At 34.7% G+C, this 15,572-nt stretch overlaps 2 protein-coding genes across 3 annotated transcripts; one reads left to right on the top strand and one right to left on the bottom strand.

Moving 5' to 3' along the window:
* The first annotated feature begins 1,887 nt into the window (after positions 1-1,887).
* Positions 1,888-6,660, top strand: LOC147278850 (Protein kinase family protein). The gene is made up of 16 exons (XM_086250078.1): positions 1,888-2,492; positions 3,003-3,113; positions 3,222-3,295; positions 3,394-3,463; positions 3,565-3,620; positions 3,735-3,806; positions 4,216-4,310; positions 4,408-4,474; positions 4,590-4,719; positions 4,798-5,016; positions 5,120-5,265; positions 5,351-5,525; positions 5,706-5,796; positions 5,878-6,035; positions 6,142-6,330; positions 6,423-6,660. The coding sequence occupies exons 1-16, from the start codon at positions 2,151-2,153 to the stop codon at positions 6,480-6,482; spliced, it is 2,055 nt and encodes a 684-aa protein (XP_086106204.1). The 5' UTR covers positions 1,888-2,150; the 3' UTR covers positions 6,483-6,660.
* An 817-nt stretch (positions 6,661-7,477) lies between these two features.
* Positions 7,478-10,691, bottom strand: LOC147278849 (protein SAWADEE HOMEODOMAIN HOMOLOG 1-like). Of its 2 annotated transcripts, XM_086251401.1 has the most exons (9): positions 10,483-10,691; positions 9,958-10,043; positions 9,809-9,854; positions 9,552-9,669; positions 9,117-9,180; positions 8,427-8,478; positions 8,051-8,194; positions 7,835-7,954; positions 7,478-7,753 (listed from the first exon to the last, which is right to left on the bottom strand). In XM_086251401.1, exons 1-9 carry the CDS (start codon positions 10,537-10,539, stop codon positions 7,709-7,711), a joined length of 732 nt encoding a protein of 243 aa, XP_086107527.1. In that variant the 5' UTR covers positions 10,540-10,691; the 3' UTR covers positions 7,478-7,708. The 2 variants fall into 2 exon arrangements, with proteins under 2 accessions (XP_086107527.1, XP_086107528.1); XM_086251402.1 differs by lacking the exon at positions 7,835-7,954.
* Between the last annotated feature and the right edge of the window lie 4,881 nt (positions 10,692-15,572).

The following is a 15,572-nucleotide window of genomic DNA, read 5'->3' as shown; positions in this document are numbered from 1 at the left end:
ACACATATGATATGGCACTAGTCCCATTCCCACTCTCGTAACTAGTATCGAGTCACGTAATTTCAACAACTTGATTGAACTTTCAATACACATCACTGAAAATGTTGTGCCAAGCCTTGCTTCTTATCTTAAGCCTACCTCAATTAAGAGCGACACAAATGGTTTAATTTCCAGCTTTTATCTTAAGAAACGACTAAAATGAATAAGCAATGTTCAAGAACAAGGTCATCAACAAATCGGACTGGATCTTATTCCCCAACTAGAAGGAGTAAGACTTAGTTTGGTATTTTTGTGGAAATAATTAGTTGTGAATTATTAGATCTTATCCTCCAATAAAACTGTGGGGGTTAATCTAAAATTGTGGGAGAAAGCTGCTTGTAGTTCCCAAACCACAACGCCAAACAGGGCCTAACCAGGCTGAAGCCCAATGAAGCGGTGAACCGCATGCTGAATGCTCACTGGAGGATGGTTTGGGTTGGGCCTGAAAAGCTGATGGGCTTTATAGCTTGGAATGGGCTGGAGAAGCTTAAACAAATCACATGGGACATTAAAGTGGGCTTGATAAATAGTCCACAAGTGATAATTGGCAGGACTTGTAGGTGAGAATGATGGAAAGATTCAAAAAAATCTTTCTGGATTTTAACCACTTTGGCACATGAATCCGTACGTTTCTGCGTAGAAACAGGACTGGGTGAAGCCCTTTATTATTAGCATGCACATCCACGTTCCCCTCGCTGTTGATTTTTCTCTTAATAGGATCTTTGCCCATCAACCATTCTCACCTTGCCAGTGGTAGAATTATACATGCTCCATATTCATATGTGGACTTTTCTATAGAAATAGATGATGTAATTGAGAATAGTAGGAATGAAACTATAAGAAAAACAAAATCAACGTATGCGTAATACTGTAATAGAAACAACCTATTAAATATATTACTTTTGCCAAAATATAAGTGTATATGTAATAGAAATAGCTTATTCGCACTCACATTTGAGATATTATTATGTGACCGTAACACTACGTGGTGTTATTAATACACTTAAATTATAATACGTATATAATTATTAAAATTTTAAATTTTAAATCTTAATTAAAAAATATTATACACGTAATATAATTTAAATGAATTAATAATAACACTGTAATATTATAACATAATATTACAGTGACTCACGTATAATAATTTTTCACAATAAAAAAGTAAGAGTTAATGGGAAAAAGATTCCATTGCACATAAAAGTTGATGGTGATAACTCATCACAGCATAAATTAGAAAGGTCCTTCTGCATCGCCCTAAGAAAATCTTGTCTTCAAGCTATTAAAATCACAAATGAGAAGGCTTTATGGAAGTGAGTTTTAAAGCTAGGCAATCAAATCTTTAGTGGACTCAAAACTAACATAAATAAATCTAAATTTAGTTGTTTAGCCAAAGAAAACGAATTATAGTCTTTATAGATATAAAAAGGTCAATTTTTATATATATATATATATCTTCGTTCTTTAAGCTAGTTTATTCAATAAAGCTATGGTTTTTAATAGAATAATTCAAAATAAATTTTACCATATCCTGTGGTGTCTTCTATAAAGTGGACCACGTGAGCAATTCAAGTTTTATATTTTAATTTTCCCCAACATTAAAAATATTATTTTCCCGACTAAAGATATATTTATTTTCATAATGGTTAAACGAAAATGAATATACTCTACAAGACAACAATACAATTTCTTATCCAAAAACCGAAAAAAGAAAAAACAGTTGGCAGGTTGAATCAACATTTTTAAGTACAAAATTTTCAAGTACTTACAGTTGGAAACACAACTAATTATTATTATATAAATAAAATAAAAACAGAGGGGAAAAAATTGGAGAAACAGTTTCTTTTATATTTTACCTCTCGATCTCTATCTGTTTCATCTTTCTCATTCTCTTTCTCTTTTTCTCCGCACTTGAAAATCTCAAAATCAAGAATCGCTCCCTTTCCATTTTGTTTTCCTCCACAGATCTCCAAATTCCCTTTCTCCAAAACCCTAATTTTCTCTGTTCCACACTCGATTTTGCGCCTGTGATTCTAGAACCTTCATGAATCTTCCCGATAAGCGGCGTTTGCTGTCTCTCTTCTTCATGGACCATCATCGTCGGCCTTACCATGCCTGAGCTGCGTAGCAGACAACGCAGAAACCGGGCACCCAATAATCCTGACCCGAATCCGATTACCCAACCTCAACCACAACCACCGGTTAAGCCGACTGTACGGACTCGCCGGACGAGAAGGACCTCACAGAACAAGAGGAATAATAAGAGTAATAATAATCAGTTAAAGAAGAACAAGAAGGGAAGGAAGGCGGTTGGTGTTGAAACGAGGTCGTTTAAGGAAGACGAAGAAGAGGCTGGTGAGAGAGCCATGGATGAGTACGATAGCGGCGGCCGCAGTGGCGATAAGGGGCCTGGAGCTGAGGATGAGAGCACAACAGCTCCTATTCCCGAGAAGGTCACTCTTGGTTTCACTGTTTTGTTTTCATTGCATTGCATTTCATTTTTTTTTCTTTTTCTATATTTTCTTTTGTTGTGTTTTGTTTGGATGATGAGAAAGCTGAGGAAGGAGAAGAAAAGATATAATATTTGTGTATTTTGTTTGTTTCTGTTGTTTGGGTTTTCTTTTGCTTAGCTTTGTTCCATCAAAGTTCTAGTCTTTATTTCTAGCAGTAATTCTTTTTAAATAAAAATATTTTTAATTATTCCTCATCTCTCAATTTGATGATGGTCTTGAAAGTTCTTTCATTGGCTGTTCTTCTGTGTGTTCGTAGTTCCAGTTGGAATGCTGAGGATATGTTTATTTTTCATATACTTTAGATGGGCATTGAATTCACTCTTTTTGAGTTGGTGTATGGCAAAACAATGCAGTTTCCTTCTGCATATTGCGCGTCAGTTGAGAAACTATTTAGCATTTGATGTTAGTTTTATTTGAAATTTTATTCATTCTCGGATTCGCTGACAACAGGTCCAGGTTGGTGGTTCCCCAATGTACAAAATAGAAAAAAAATTGGGGAAAGGAGGCTTTGGACAAGTGTATGTTGGTCGACGCATGGGGCCGGGCCCTGGAGCTGTTGAGGTGTGCAATTATCTTCTTTATGGAGTAACATCTTTGCATAATTTGTTTTCTTAAAATATGCTATGTTGGATTTCTGTTCTTAACATATCCATTTGATCTAAACTTTAGGTTGCCTTAAAATTTGAGCACAGAACCAGCAAAGGATGTAATTATGGCCCACCTTACGAATGGCAAATTTACAAGTAAGACTCCTATCTTTCGTACTATATGTATGGTCTATACATATCACATTCTCACCATCATAGTCTTACATTCTCTCACTTAATCTCTGTTTGTGCAGTGCACTTGGTGGTAGTCATGGGGTGCCACGAGTTCATTATAAGGGCCGGCAAGCCGACTACTATATCATGGTATGAATTGTTTGCCGAAATTTGATCTTATGACATTTAAATTACAGTTTCTTGCTAGCCAAATTTGAGAATCTATTATATTAACCCTATCTTGCATACAGGTTATGGATATTCTTGGGCCTAGTTTGTGGGATGTCTGGAATAACAGCTCAACCACGTAAGTGTTCCTTGTCTTTATGAAAAAAAAGGAAAGATTTTCATCTTATTATTTGTTTTTAGCACTTACCATTGTCTGCCTATCTAATGTTCACTTCTAACTGTTCAACTTCAGGATGTCAATTGAAATGGTTGCATGCATTGCCATTGAGGCGATATCCATATTGGAGAAGATCCACTCTAGAGGGTAGTAATTTTATTTTATTTTTTCTGATGATAATTTTTTTTTCAGTACAATTACAACAATTGTTGAACACAGTTGACTGCTTTTCTATGACGACAGAATTCCATTTTTTAGAGAGTTATGTTATTTAATTCAAATCTTCTTGTGATTATTTCTATAAATGTGGCAAGTTGGCTGTGTTGGTGTCCTCAACTTCCCGATACTCCTTTCCTGTATAGAAGCCTCTTTGTAGTCTGTTGTTCAGTCTTATCTTGGTAATATCTGGGGTATAATTAAGGAGCAATGTGCTCGATTCCTATTACTAAATGAAACAAAATGACAACATTGAGTTACTACCAACTTCATGGTTTCTATATCAATTTTTCATTGCCACGTACATGCTTTAAAATTTCTCTGCTGATGTTCATGGCAGATATGTGCACGGGGATGTGAAACCTGAGAACTTTTTGCTTGGTCCGCCTGGAACTCCCGAGGAGAAGAAGCTGTTTCTTGTTGACCTTGGATTAGGTAAGTCGTAGTTATATAATCTCCTTACAGCAGAAATTATTTTTCAGAGCAGTGTACCTAATGCTTACTCATATTGTTACCTGTTTTGACTTTACAGCCACCAGATGGCAAGATAGTTCAACTGGCCAGCATGTTGAATATGATCAACGTCCAGATGTTTTCAGGTAAATAAACATTGATTATTTATTTTACTCAAAAAATGTGCTCATCTTTGCAAGTAATCCAAACAACAGAAAAAAGCAATTATTCTTTGGTATACTGATCATTCATGTGATGCAGGGGGACGGTGCGGTATGCAAGTGTGCATGCTCATCTTGGTAGAACTGGTAGCAGGAGAGATGACTTGGAATCTTTAGCATACACACTGATATTTCTTCTCCGTGGCCGGTTGCCTTGGCAAGGATATCAGGTTCATAATTTCCAAATTTGAGTAGGCTTTTGCTTCTATCTAATCGTATGTGTCATCCTAACACTATATTTTGGATAGGGAGAAAATAAAGGATTCCTTGTCTGCAAGAAAAAGATGGCCACTTCCCCGGAAAATCTGTGTAACTTTTGCCCTCAACCATTCCGACAGTATGTTGAATATGTGGTGAATCTGAAGTTTGATGAAGAACCGAACTATGCAAAATATATATCCCTTTTTGATGGAATTGTTGGTCCAAATCCTGATATCAGGCCAATAAATACTGAAGGTGCTCAGAAGGTACTTTTGATGTTCTTGCATCTATATAGACTTTATTTGATGGCTGATATGTTATGGACCTTGGTCTGGAGTTAATCTAACATGTATTTCTTGCATTGTAAAGCTTATATGTCTGGTTGGACAAAAGAGAGGACGATTGACCATGGAGGAGGAGGAGGATGATGAGCAACCAAAGAAGAAGATTCGTATGGGGATGCCTGCAACTCAATGGATTAGCGTTTACAATGCTCGTAGGCCTATGAAGCAAAGGTATATCCTTGAAGTTACATAATGGAATCTATAAATTCAAATTTGACCTAGAAGTGAACTAAGTTGATATTTTCATTTCTTGTAGATATCATTATAATGTTGCAGATGCGAGACTCTCCCAACACATTGAAAAAGGAAATGAAGATGGGTTATTTATTAGCAGTGTGGCTTCCTGTTCCAATCTTTGGGCTCTTATTATGGATGCTGGCACTGGATTCAGTTCCCAAGTTTATGAACTCTCTCCATATTTTCTTCATAAGGTTTGTATTCCATTAAATCTAATGGTCTTCTGTTCAAGATTTCAAATTTAGCTAGCTAATACTGCATTATTGTTTATTATATGCATTGAATCTTTTCTATTATACTGTGTTGTGTAGATTTTATGATTAGTACTTGTGTAAATCAACATATTGATCATGCCATTTATCTCTGTTTTGAAGGAATGGATTATGGAACAATGGGACAAAAATTACTATATCAGTGCAATAGCAGGAGCTAACAATGGAAGCTCATTAGTTGTAATGTCTAAAGGTTTGTCTAAGTATAATCTGCAAAGCTAGATTGCTTTAAACAATTTAACTGTCTTAACTTGACTTCTATTGCTTCATATAGGGACCCAGTTCTTACAGCAGTCATATAAAGTCAGTGAGTCATTTCCTTTCAAGTGGATTAATAAAAAATGGAGGGAAGGATTTTATGTTACTGCAATGGCCACTGCAGGGAGTAGATGGGCTATTGTTATGTCTCGTGGTGCAGGATATTCTGAGCAGGTATTTTTGGGATTTTCAAATATCTGCTCTATTGGAGTACCATTTTCTGGTGAATAAAAGATTCTGATAATTGTGTTCTGCCTTCCTTTGTAATGAATAATTGTAGGTTGTGGAACTCGATTTTCTGTATCCTAGTGAAGGTATTCATCGAAGGTGGGATACTGGTTTTCGAATCACAGCAACTGCATCAACTTGGGATCAGGCAGCTTTTGTTCTTAGTGTTCCAAGGAGAAAACTGGCAGATGAAACTCAGGAAACGCTTCGTACTTCTGCCTTTCCTAGTACACATGTGAAGGTGGATTATTTGATTAACCTTTTTCTTCCTGCTTGCCTATTCGTTTCATTCTTCTTTCTGAAAGCTCAAGTTTTTATGTGGCAATTGTGCAGGAAAAATGGGGAAAAAACCTTTATATTGCATCTATTTGTTACGGTCGAACCGTCTCATGAACGTCCAAGGGTGGAACATAGAAGGGATTGAGAGGGGCCATGGCAGCCCCTGCAAACTTTTGAGAAAAATTTAAAATTAATTTAAGTTGTAGAATACCAATATGTTGAGCTATGTGTGTCACTTGTAAATACATTTTTGGCTTAAATGTAGCAACAGTCCCCTAACTTTCCTCCGAATCTCACGATTTTGATTATATGGTATTATGGTTCAGGAACCTTTTATCTACTTTAGTTTAATTTGAGAGTAAATGTCTAAATGAGATATTTACTATATTGAACATTAATTCAAATTCAAAATTCAAAAACATTCACTTTATCGCAATTAAAATTAAAAATAATAACTAAAATAAAAATAGCCAACCCCACGGTCCCCACCCGATTATTGTTAACCCCAAACCTCACTCTCTTCCACTCTTTTGTTTTTTTTACTCCTCTCTTCTTTTCCCCTGCGAATACAAATAAAAAAAAATTAAAAAGAAAAAATAGCATCCCAGCAATCCATGATTTGCAGATCTCCCAAACCCACCACCTCCTCCCAATGCATATGTGATCTTTAGTCTTTACCTTCGCAACGGTTGCATGATCTACTTCTGGTGTTGGCCAAAACGTACAACCTTATCAAATTGATAATGGTTTCTTACAAATTTTTAGTTAAATCTCGACCGTTGGAAATGCAATTTTCGTTGCAGCTCAATAGATAGTAATTTTGACCCTTAACTGAGAACCCAGAATTTAATTAAGGGAAAACTGTTCTCTGCTAATCGAGTTCTTGATGCTTGTAAGCAAATGGGGAAAAGTGTAAAAAAAAAAAAAAAAAAAAAGGTTCCACAAGTGCGTGCTATGAAGTATGAGAACCTTGTGCACTCCTTTGGGAGAGTGCGTGAGTGCAAAAGGGAGCACTATTTAATGCTTCCATAGTTTTTTAGTCTTACTAAAAGGCAGAAGCAATATTTTTGTTTTCAGTTTGTTCAACCATTATGCTGATACAATATGCATGAACATGAAGGCTAGAAGCCTACAGAACAATTGCATTAGAACTATACCACAATTGTCAGTAATCAACATCGACTTGAGTCAATTCCTACAACCCACATTGACTCCCCATTACATTTTGTCCCTTGCTAACTGCCCATGTCAGTTAATAACCCGACACAACTGTGACTACGGAAAAACACGAAGGCAAGCTAGCATGTACTGAAAAACAACTTGGACACTGCACGAAACATCTAATGTGTTGGCCTATGACACAATCTCCTCAAACGAACTCTTTCCTGCAGAAGCAAAAGTATTATCACATCAAATGCTTTGTACCTTAAAACTGAATCGAAAAAGGAAAGACTAACAATGCTTGCCTCACTGTTGTCGTGATTATACCGAATTAAGAAAAGACACCTGCAGCCCCTTATATCGTGCATTCTCCTTTGGATTTCTATAATATGAGCATCATAGTAGATTGCTTGATCTCTCCTCTCCTAGTAATAATGAAACTACCAATTTTAAAGTGCTACCAACTTGAAAGATTTGTGGGTTATCGTTTAAACTAAAATAGACAACAATTTTAGACTTACCTGGAAGCAGAGGACAAGGCTTCCAACATTCAATTTATGACATTCTGAATGCTCCAGGGGTATGGAGCGCTCTCGCACTGCTTTTTTTACATTAACCCACTCATCCTCTTCGGCTCCAAATCCAACAAATCTGACACGAACTTCCTTTAATAAATGACAAAAGCTATCAAATGAATTTATGTAAAAAGGAAGCAACATTTACCAGGATTCTCTAATTATTCTGTTATTACATATGATTATATCTGCTTTTTGCATACAATAGTTTCCTAAATTTAAGTGTGTCTGGCAGTTAGATTTTATATCTACCCCAAAGTTCAGACCACTATGTCAATTGGAAGCAGAATGGAGTAATAGGTTATATGATTTAAATACTTACAGTTTCGCCCATACTATGACATCTGTGAGCTAGGAACATATCAACATCATACCTGTATAAGAAATTCAGAGAGATGAGGACGGAAGAGCATCACACAGCCAAAACATGTAGAGGTTCACATTTAAATCGAAGTGCATCACAATAGCATGACCAATCAGAGATGAAAATAAAGTGAGGTATTCCTATTGAGATAGCATCTGCTATATCACACTTCAGAAGAATGACTTTTGGGGTGAACTCCGGACCTCAATTAAGTTGAGGAAAACCATCTTTTTTAAAAATTACTATCAACGTGATTATGTTTGCACTAAGCAATCAGAATTTACTTCAAATGGGCACCAAGAGTTGAGGATGGTCACTATCAGAAGATTACAGTAATACCCTTGAATTGAAACTACAGTGAAGTTTTCGTCATGTTTTCCACATCTGGTCTATCTGTTTCCTCAAAATAAGGTGGTTACAAAGACCTTGAGGCATTAAACTTGAACTGTTGTCAGGTTTAGTTAAAGTGTGCATGAGCATTTGTTCCTTAAAATCTTGCATCATATGCCTCCTATCAATCTTTATATGATTTATTATAAGTGGCTAATTTGCCAAGATAAACAACGGGTTGATGCATCCAACAAGATAAAAATAAAAGGACCTGAACAAAAATCAATGACAAAGTCATTCTTGCTTGCATATGCTTACCATGCCCCGTCTTTTGATGACCTTGCCTCAAATTCCAACTCTGATAAGTCTGGGATCTTTTCTTCTGCTTAAAAAATGGAGATTAATAAAAATTTTGAAATAAAATGATCTCCAAATGATACTATTATGAAACAATCCAAATAGCTTATTATATGTCGTTCAGTGTCTAGCTAGAAACAAAGAGAAAAACTTGTAAACAATAACAGTATATAACTAGTAGGCAAAATCAGATACAAATATAGTATACTAACACAGTTCAAAACTTCAATTAGCTCAGTTAGTTTGTTGTTCACTATGTTTCTACTTATTGGCTATAATATATGAGCTCACTAATTCACCATACAGTAATCAGACTTAACCAGTTTCCAAAAGCCTTGCAAGCTTGCATAACAGTATGGACTACACATAAAAGCAACAAGCAGTTATGAGAAGCACCTTTAGGTATTTCAGAAATTTCGTGAACCTTATTCAAAGGGCAAATTCCCAGGGGCTCAGAGAGATTTTTGGATGCATTTGGCGAGTCTTGCTTCCTAATCTGGAACCAACTTTGCACCTAAGACAATAGTAACAGAGTAGATTTCTAGAAATGATTAATCAAGGCCACCTTATGGTGAGAACAATAGTGACAACAGTATAATGATAATGTATTGCAGGTAAAAGCAAGAGAAGAAAGAGAGAATAAAATATGCAACCTCAGTCCATTTTACAATAGGTTTCCCAGCACGTCCAGCCGAGCGACTGCATAGGCATAATAAGCCAAAGCAGGACTTAGAGTCCGGAGAAACAGTTATCGAAAACAAAACAAAAAAAAGTCAAATTCTAACCGTGAAAGGAAACTCACTTGAAACTTTTTGCTATATTTTGACAAGTTTCTCGGTTCAGCACCTGTTCTCCTGATTGCCTTAGCAACTTCTCCATTTTCTCAATCTGTTAATAATGGTGGAAGCAAAAATCAAGAAAGCATAAACCCAAGTGATTTCAACAGATAATCTCCAAATAAGGATTGGAATTCCATTGTAAAGACCATGCAGGTTTGCTAGTCACATATAATCTTTGATAACAGCTGAAAGAACACTAATGACTAATGGCAATAGGCATTGTTAAAGAAATGGAAAAAAGACTCTGAAAATCACATCAAACATGCGTATATACTCAAAAGAACAAATCTTGTTGATATAGACCTGTCAATTGAATGACCATATACCACTGCCAAACAACTATACCAACGTAACCAATAATGCCCAATATTTTCAACCAAAAATCGTATATCACAAAACCCAAATAATGCCCAGATAATCAGAAAGAAAAATATATGAAATTTCACGGAAAATAAAAATTGAAAAATGAAGAGAATTTGATTCATTACCTCGCCCTTTGTAAAGCCAATGAACACTTGTCTGCTTCTGGGACGAAGACGGTCCATTTATTCACTCTGTGAAACCCTAAGTTGGTAAATTTGATTGCCCTCCCTCCCCCTCCCTACTCTATTGGAAAAACCCTAGAACACGGTAAGCGCCTTCCTGGTTCCGATTTTATTTTTGGTTTCAGATTTTATGGTCTTCAAACTGAAAAAGGAAACAGAGCTCTGCCTGTCCTGTAATCTGGTTTGAGATGTCTGGTTTTAATGGACCTGCTGACTCACTTTCGAAACTGAAAACAGGCTGGACCGGGTGTTTCTCATAGGCCCAGCCCAAAAGAGTGTTCAGGCTCCCACTCCCTATATGCTATTTATTTAGGAACTGTTATTGATATTCCCCAAAAGTTATCATGCACCCCTTATAATAATATTTTATTTTCTAATAATAATTTTATCTTTTTAATTAGCAATTAAGATGATAATATTATTATTAAAAAATAAAAAATTATGAAAGAGTGGAGGATAATTTTTTAGGAGTGCAAATAACAGCTTCCAAAATTAATTCATAACTTAAATCAAATAAAAAGATTAAGAGAATGTACATTTATGAGAAGGGGTTGGAGGAGTTCCTCTAACCAGAGACATGACAAGTATTGTTCATATCTAAAATTTAAAACTCTACACAATATTCTTAAAAATTGTATATATATTATAATTTCGGTGGATAAGTAACATTATATCAATATGTCTTTTGATCTTACATAAAAAATTATACTAAGAGGTAATTCAGTTTAATACTTTAATGCTCTAATCATGCCAAGAACGAATAATGATTTAATATTCCCTGTAGGTGAACATAATATAATAAAAAAAACCAATAATGATTTAATATATAAAACATAATATCATCCCAATAAATTTAGGGATTCGTTATTTTTTGTCCCATTTTGATTCTATTATAAGATATTTCTCTTATAAAAATAATTTGCATGTGCACATGTAAGTAATGTGACAGGGTAGTTACATATATATCAGAGAAAATTACAGATTTAGTCCAGTTATTTTATACCTAGTTCAATTTTGGTCCACAATTTTTTTTAAGTTCTGTTTTGGTCCACTAATTGTTTGACTTGTTCAATAAAGGTTCAGATTTGTTTTCTCAAATTTGGCCTGCTTTTTACCCTATCAAATCTCACCCAAATTCAGCAAATATATACTTGTTTTAAAGCTATGCATTTCTTCTTTACAACCATATAAAGATCATTCAAATTGGAGTTCTAAAACTCAAGATAATTGACCCTAAAGTAGGGTACCCAAAACTGCCAATTTTTCAAATTTCACCAAATCTCAATTCTCTTAGATTATAATACTCCAAATTTGTTTTTATGACTAAGAAATGATGAAATATAACTTATACTTTAATTATAATTGAAGAAAACACAACCCAAAAGATTTAAAGTCACAAATCTGGACCTTTATTGAACAAATGAAACAATTAGTGGACCAAAACAGAACTTAAAAAAGATCGTGGACCAAAATTGAACTAGGTATAAAATAAGTGGACCAAATCTGTAATTTCCTCTATATATCACACGACGTATACCATTAATTTGGTATTACCCTCGGTTTTATTTTTCTTATTGACAAGATTTGGAACTACGTTTACCATTACGTCACCTTATCCCAATAGTAATACTGTTTAGATCAGAACTTATAACTTCTTCGGCCCAAGGAATGAAATTTCGAAAATCGAAATTTTCGTTTTTTAGGGATCCCGAAATTTTATCACATATCCGTTATTTTTCGTAAAAATTTCGCCGAAATTTCGGTGAAAACCGAAATTTCAAAAATGCCCCAAGCACATTTTGGTTAAATTTCGTCGAAATTTGGAGAAATTTCGCGTATAAATCGAAGGGAGGCAGAGACCGGAGGGAGAGAGGGCCGCCGTCGCCGGAGGAAGAGAAGAGATCGGGAAGAGGAGGTCGCCGTCGCCGGAGGGAGAGGAGATCCGGGGAAGAGGAGATCGGGGAGGGGAGGGAGAGGGAGGAGAGAAAAGAGAAGGAGATGGGGGAAGGGGAGGGAGAGGGAGGGAGAGAGAGGAGAGAGAAGAGATTAGGGAGAGAGGACGGAGGAGGGAGGAGTGAGGGGGGAGGGAGAGAAGTTGGTCTGCGTGAGTGAGGGGGGAGGGAGGTCTGCGTGAGTGAGGGAGGAGAATAGAAAGGTAAGTCTGCAGTCACGGGTGAAAAGGAAGAAGGAAAGAAAAAAAAGGAAGAAGGAAAGAAAAAAAAGAAAAGGAAAGAAAAGAAAAGAAAAGAAAGAAAAAGAAAAGAAAAAAAGAAAAAGAAAAGAAAAGGAAAGAAAAAAAAAGAAAAAAAGAAAAAAAAACACGTTTTATTTACGTCTATGCGCTCGTTGACCCGAGACTTTTCCAACAAGACTAAAATCAAGACTGAGTCTTTTCTAATTTTTATTGTTCCTCAATGACTTGCCAAAATCACTTAAAATTCAAATAATTTACCAAAATTAACTTCGAGGTTCGAAAAACGTTCTGTAAAATCTCGTGAGCTCGTCTTAATAAATTTTATTTTTCTACTACTTCAAATTCATTTATTTCCTTCCAAAATTCCTCAGAAAAATTCTAATATCTCCGAATTAACAAGATAATTATCAATAAATCACTATTTACTTCAAAATAAATTATAAACCAACTTTTTGGGATCTCACAATCTATTTAGATTGTTTTTGGTTATTAGATTAAGTGGTTTAGAAAATAACAATACATGTCATTTTCTTATTTGTCCACATATGTTTTAAGGACAATTGGATTCAAAATGATTAAATATCCCTTAAAAAGAGGTCATTTTTATGTAATTAGTAATTAGTGAACTATTTTTATTTAACAGTATTTGCCTCCAGCGCACATTATATTCACCTTATATCATATGAAACCTACTATATAATTTGATTTCTTCAATATTTTTTATCAATGTAGTAGATAATATGTTAAATAAACATATGGTCAAGTTTCATTCAAAATTTTTGTATTTTGATAGCAATTTCCGTCGTTTTTGTCTAATTTTATCGAAATCGAAATTTTAATCGAAATTTCCGCGAAAATTTTCGTCGAAATTTCCATCGAAAATTTCCTCGAAACCGAAATTTTACTCCTTGCTTATAAGTATATTGTTATAAAATCAGAACTAATTAGGTGCATCCCTCCGATGATGAATGTTTGCTCATGGAGTCCTGTTAAGAAGTGAATGAGAGAATTTGGAGAAGATGCTAACTAAATTAGGATTTTAGATTTTGACATTCTGTAGGGTGAGTGAAGTTTGTTTTATGGAATGCTTTAATTTTTATCTTTTAAGTTATTGTTTAAAATGACGTCTTTTTGAGCAAGTTAATTAATTAGTTAAAAATAAATAATGTACTTTACTATCCTTTTCTTCTCCTTATAAAATCACCGGTCTCTTTAGTCTTTAAGGCATTTTTACAAACACCATTGTCTCTTCTAATTTATGGGGCAAACGTACTTTTAACATGCAAATGCAAAGGAAGAAATATGAATTTATGGATCAATTCACCTCATTTGTCGCAATATAACTTGCGTATTTGCATTTCTTCGTATTTTAAGAAATTTTTTAATTAGAATAGAAACGGTGATTAATTATTAAGCAAAATTCTTACATAAATTTAGTGTGGAAGTATTTACGAGAGAGTGAATTCATACCTCTCCAAAAGAGGTGCATATGAAATTACTCGTAATTATCAAAGATGCTATAGAATTTATGGGAACTTATAATTCAAGTGGTTGCGGATCTTTTCTTTCACCAAAGTTGAGTTGAAATTTACCTTTTAACCTCGTGATCAGTCACCCGTCAAATCAATTGGTATCTATATATTGAAGAAATTGCTGAATGAATATGCATGTAGTAGTAGTAGAATTGATAAACTTGCGAATGTGATAGGTAGGTAGTTCCGAATGTGATCAAACAACTAGTTTAATGAATCCAAGTCATGAGTCACGCACGCACGCACGCACACACACATCAACCATCAAAATCTAAATAATGCAAATATATACATCACATGTATGCTGCTAGTTGCGAACTTAATTGGTCGCCTACCATTCACATTTCATATTCATATATTCAATTATTCATATTCATACACAACTACACAAGCATCAGGCATGCATGTGGTAGGTGCGATATTGCTTTCTGTGGTAGATTTCACATCTCATGAGATTATCATCTCAATCAAAGCAATATATTTCAGACTTTTATACCTGCAGGCTATTGAAGACTTCATAGTCTGTCACCCCCCAAAAAAATAATTAAGAAAATAAAGATTCTTAGTCCAAAAAATACTGCTGTGGTGGAGCTTGTTAAATTCTTATATGGGCAGCAGTTAAAACTTTTGTAAATGGTCTATTTTATTAATTTAATGGGACTTATAGAACAACTTGGAACAGCTTCAAGGCATATATAGATTAGGGCGGAGGCTATTCCAACCACCCTCTATTATTGAGTTGATCACCTTAACATATTTTAGAAAAAAATTTTCTATTTTATCTTTTCTTGCAAAAATCATGAAATCATTCAAACCTGTTCAACAACATGCCACTGAAATATACTAAAGAAATTGTCAGCTTATGGTTGAATATAATAATAATATTTGACAAAATATTATCGAATGCCTTTTCATTTTCATTCGGTGGTTACTTACCAAAAATTCTGTTAATGTTCGGCAGTTAAGTGCTAAATAATCACAAATATTTCGACAAATAAATATCGAATGACCTAATGAATAGAATTGAAATTTTTTATTTTTAGAATAAAATTAAAATTTAAAAATATAACGGTGAACTCAGATTTAAAATGATCGAAATAATTTGGGCCATAGATTAGTGGGTGCATTCTTTAAAGTAAATAATGTGATGTTTGAAGGACGCAATCATAAAGTCGTGACTATGAGCCACTCCAAACAGAAATCTAGTCCAAGTCCAACCATCTGGCGTACGTGTTCTGACTTCTAAGTAATTGCATGTGAAAACGAAGGGATCAAAATAATTGCAAATCTCAAGTGTTCCAACTTCC

The sequence above is a fragment of the Dryas octopetala genome, chromosome 7 (genome assembly GCF_963921425.1).
Source record: "Dryas octopetala chromosome 7, drDryOcto1.1, whole genome shotgun sequence".
NCBI lineage: Eukaryota > Viridiplantae > Streptophyta > Magnoliopsida > Rosales > Rosaceae > Dryas > Dryas octopetala.
Note: the sequence above shows the minus strand (reverse complement) of the source record. Positions and strands in the feature narration are given on the sequence as shown.

Excerpts from the sequence above, each read along its gene's own strand:
- LOC147278850 (XM_086250078.1), top strand. The coding sequence starts at position 2,151 with ATGCCTGAGCTGCGTAGCAGACAACGCAGAAACCGGGCACCCAATAAT. Across the intron at positions 3,464-3,564 it reads AAGCCGACTACTATATCATG|GTTATGGATATTCTTGGGCC; the intron begins GTATGAATTGTT and ends TCTTGCATACAG. Across the intron at positions 3,807-4,215 it reads GAGAAGATCCACTCTAGAGG|ATATGTGCACGGGGATGTGA; the intron begins GTAGTAATTTTA and ends TGTTCATGGCAG.
- LOC147278849 (XM_086251401.1), bottom strand. The coding sequence starts at position 10,539 with ATGGACCGTCTTCGTCCCAGAAGCAGACAAGTGTTCATTGGCTTTACA. Across the intron at positions 9,670-9,808 it reads CTATTGTAAAATGGACTGAG|GTGCAAAGTTGGTTCCAGAT; the intron begins GTTGCATATTTT and ends CTATTGTCTTAG. Across the intron at positions 8,195-8,426 it reads GTCATAGTATGGGCGAAACT|GAAGTTCGTGTCAGATTTGT; the intron begins GTAAGTATTTAA and ends CATTTATTAAAG.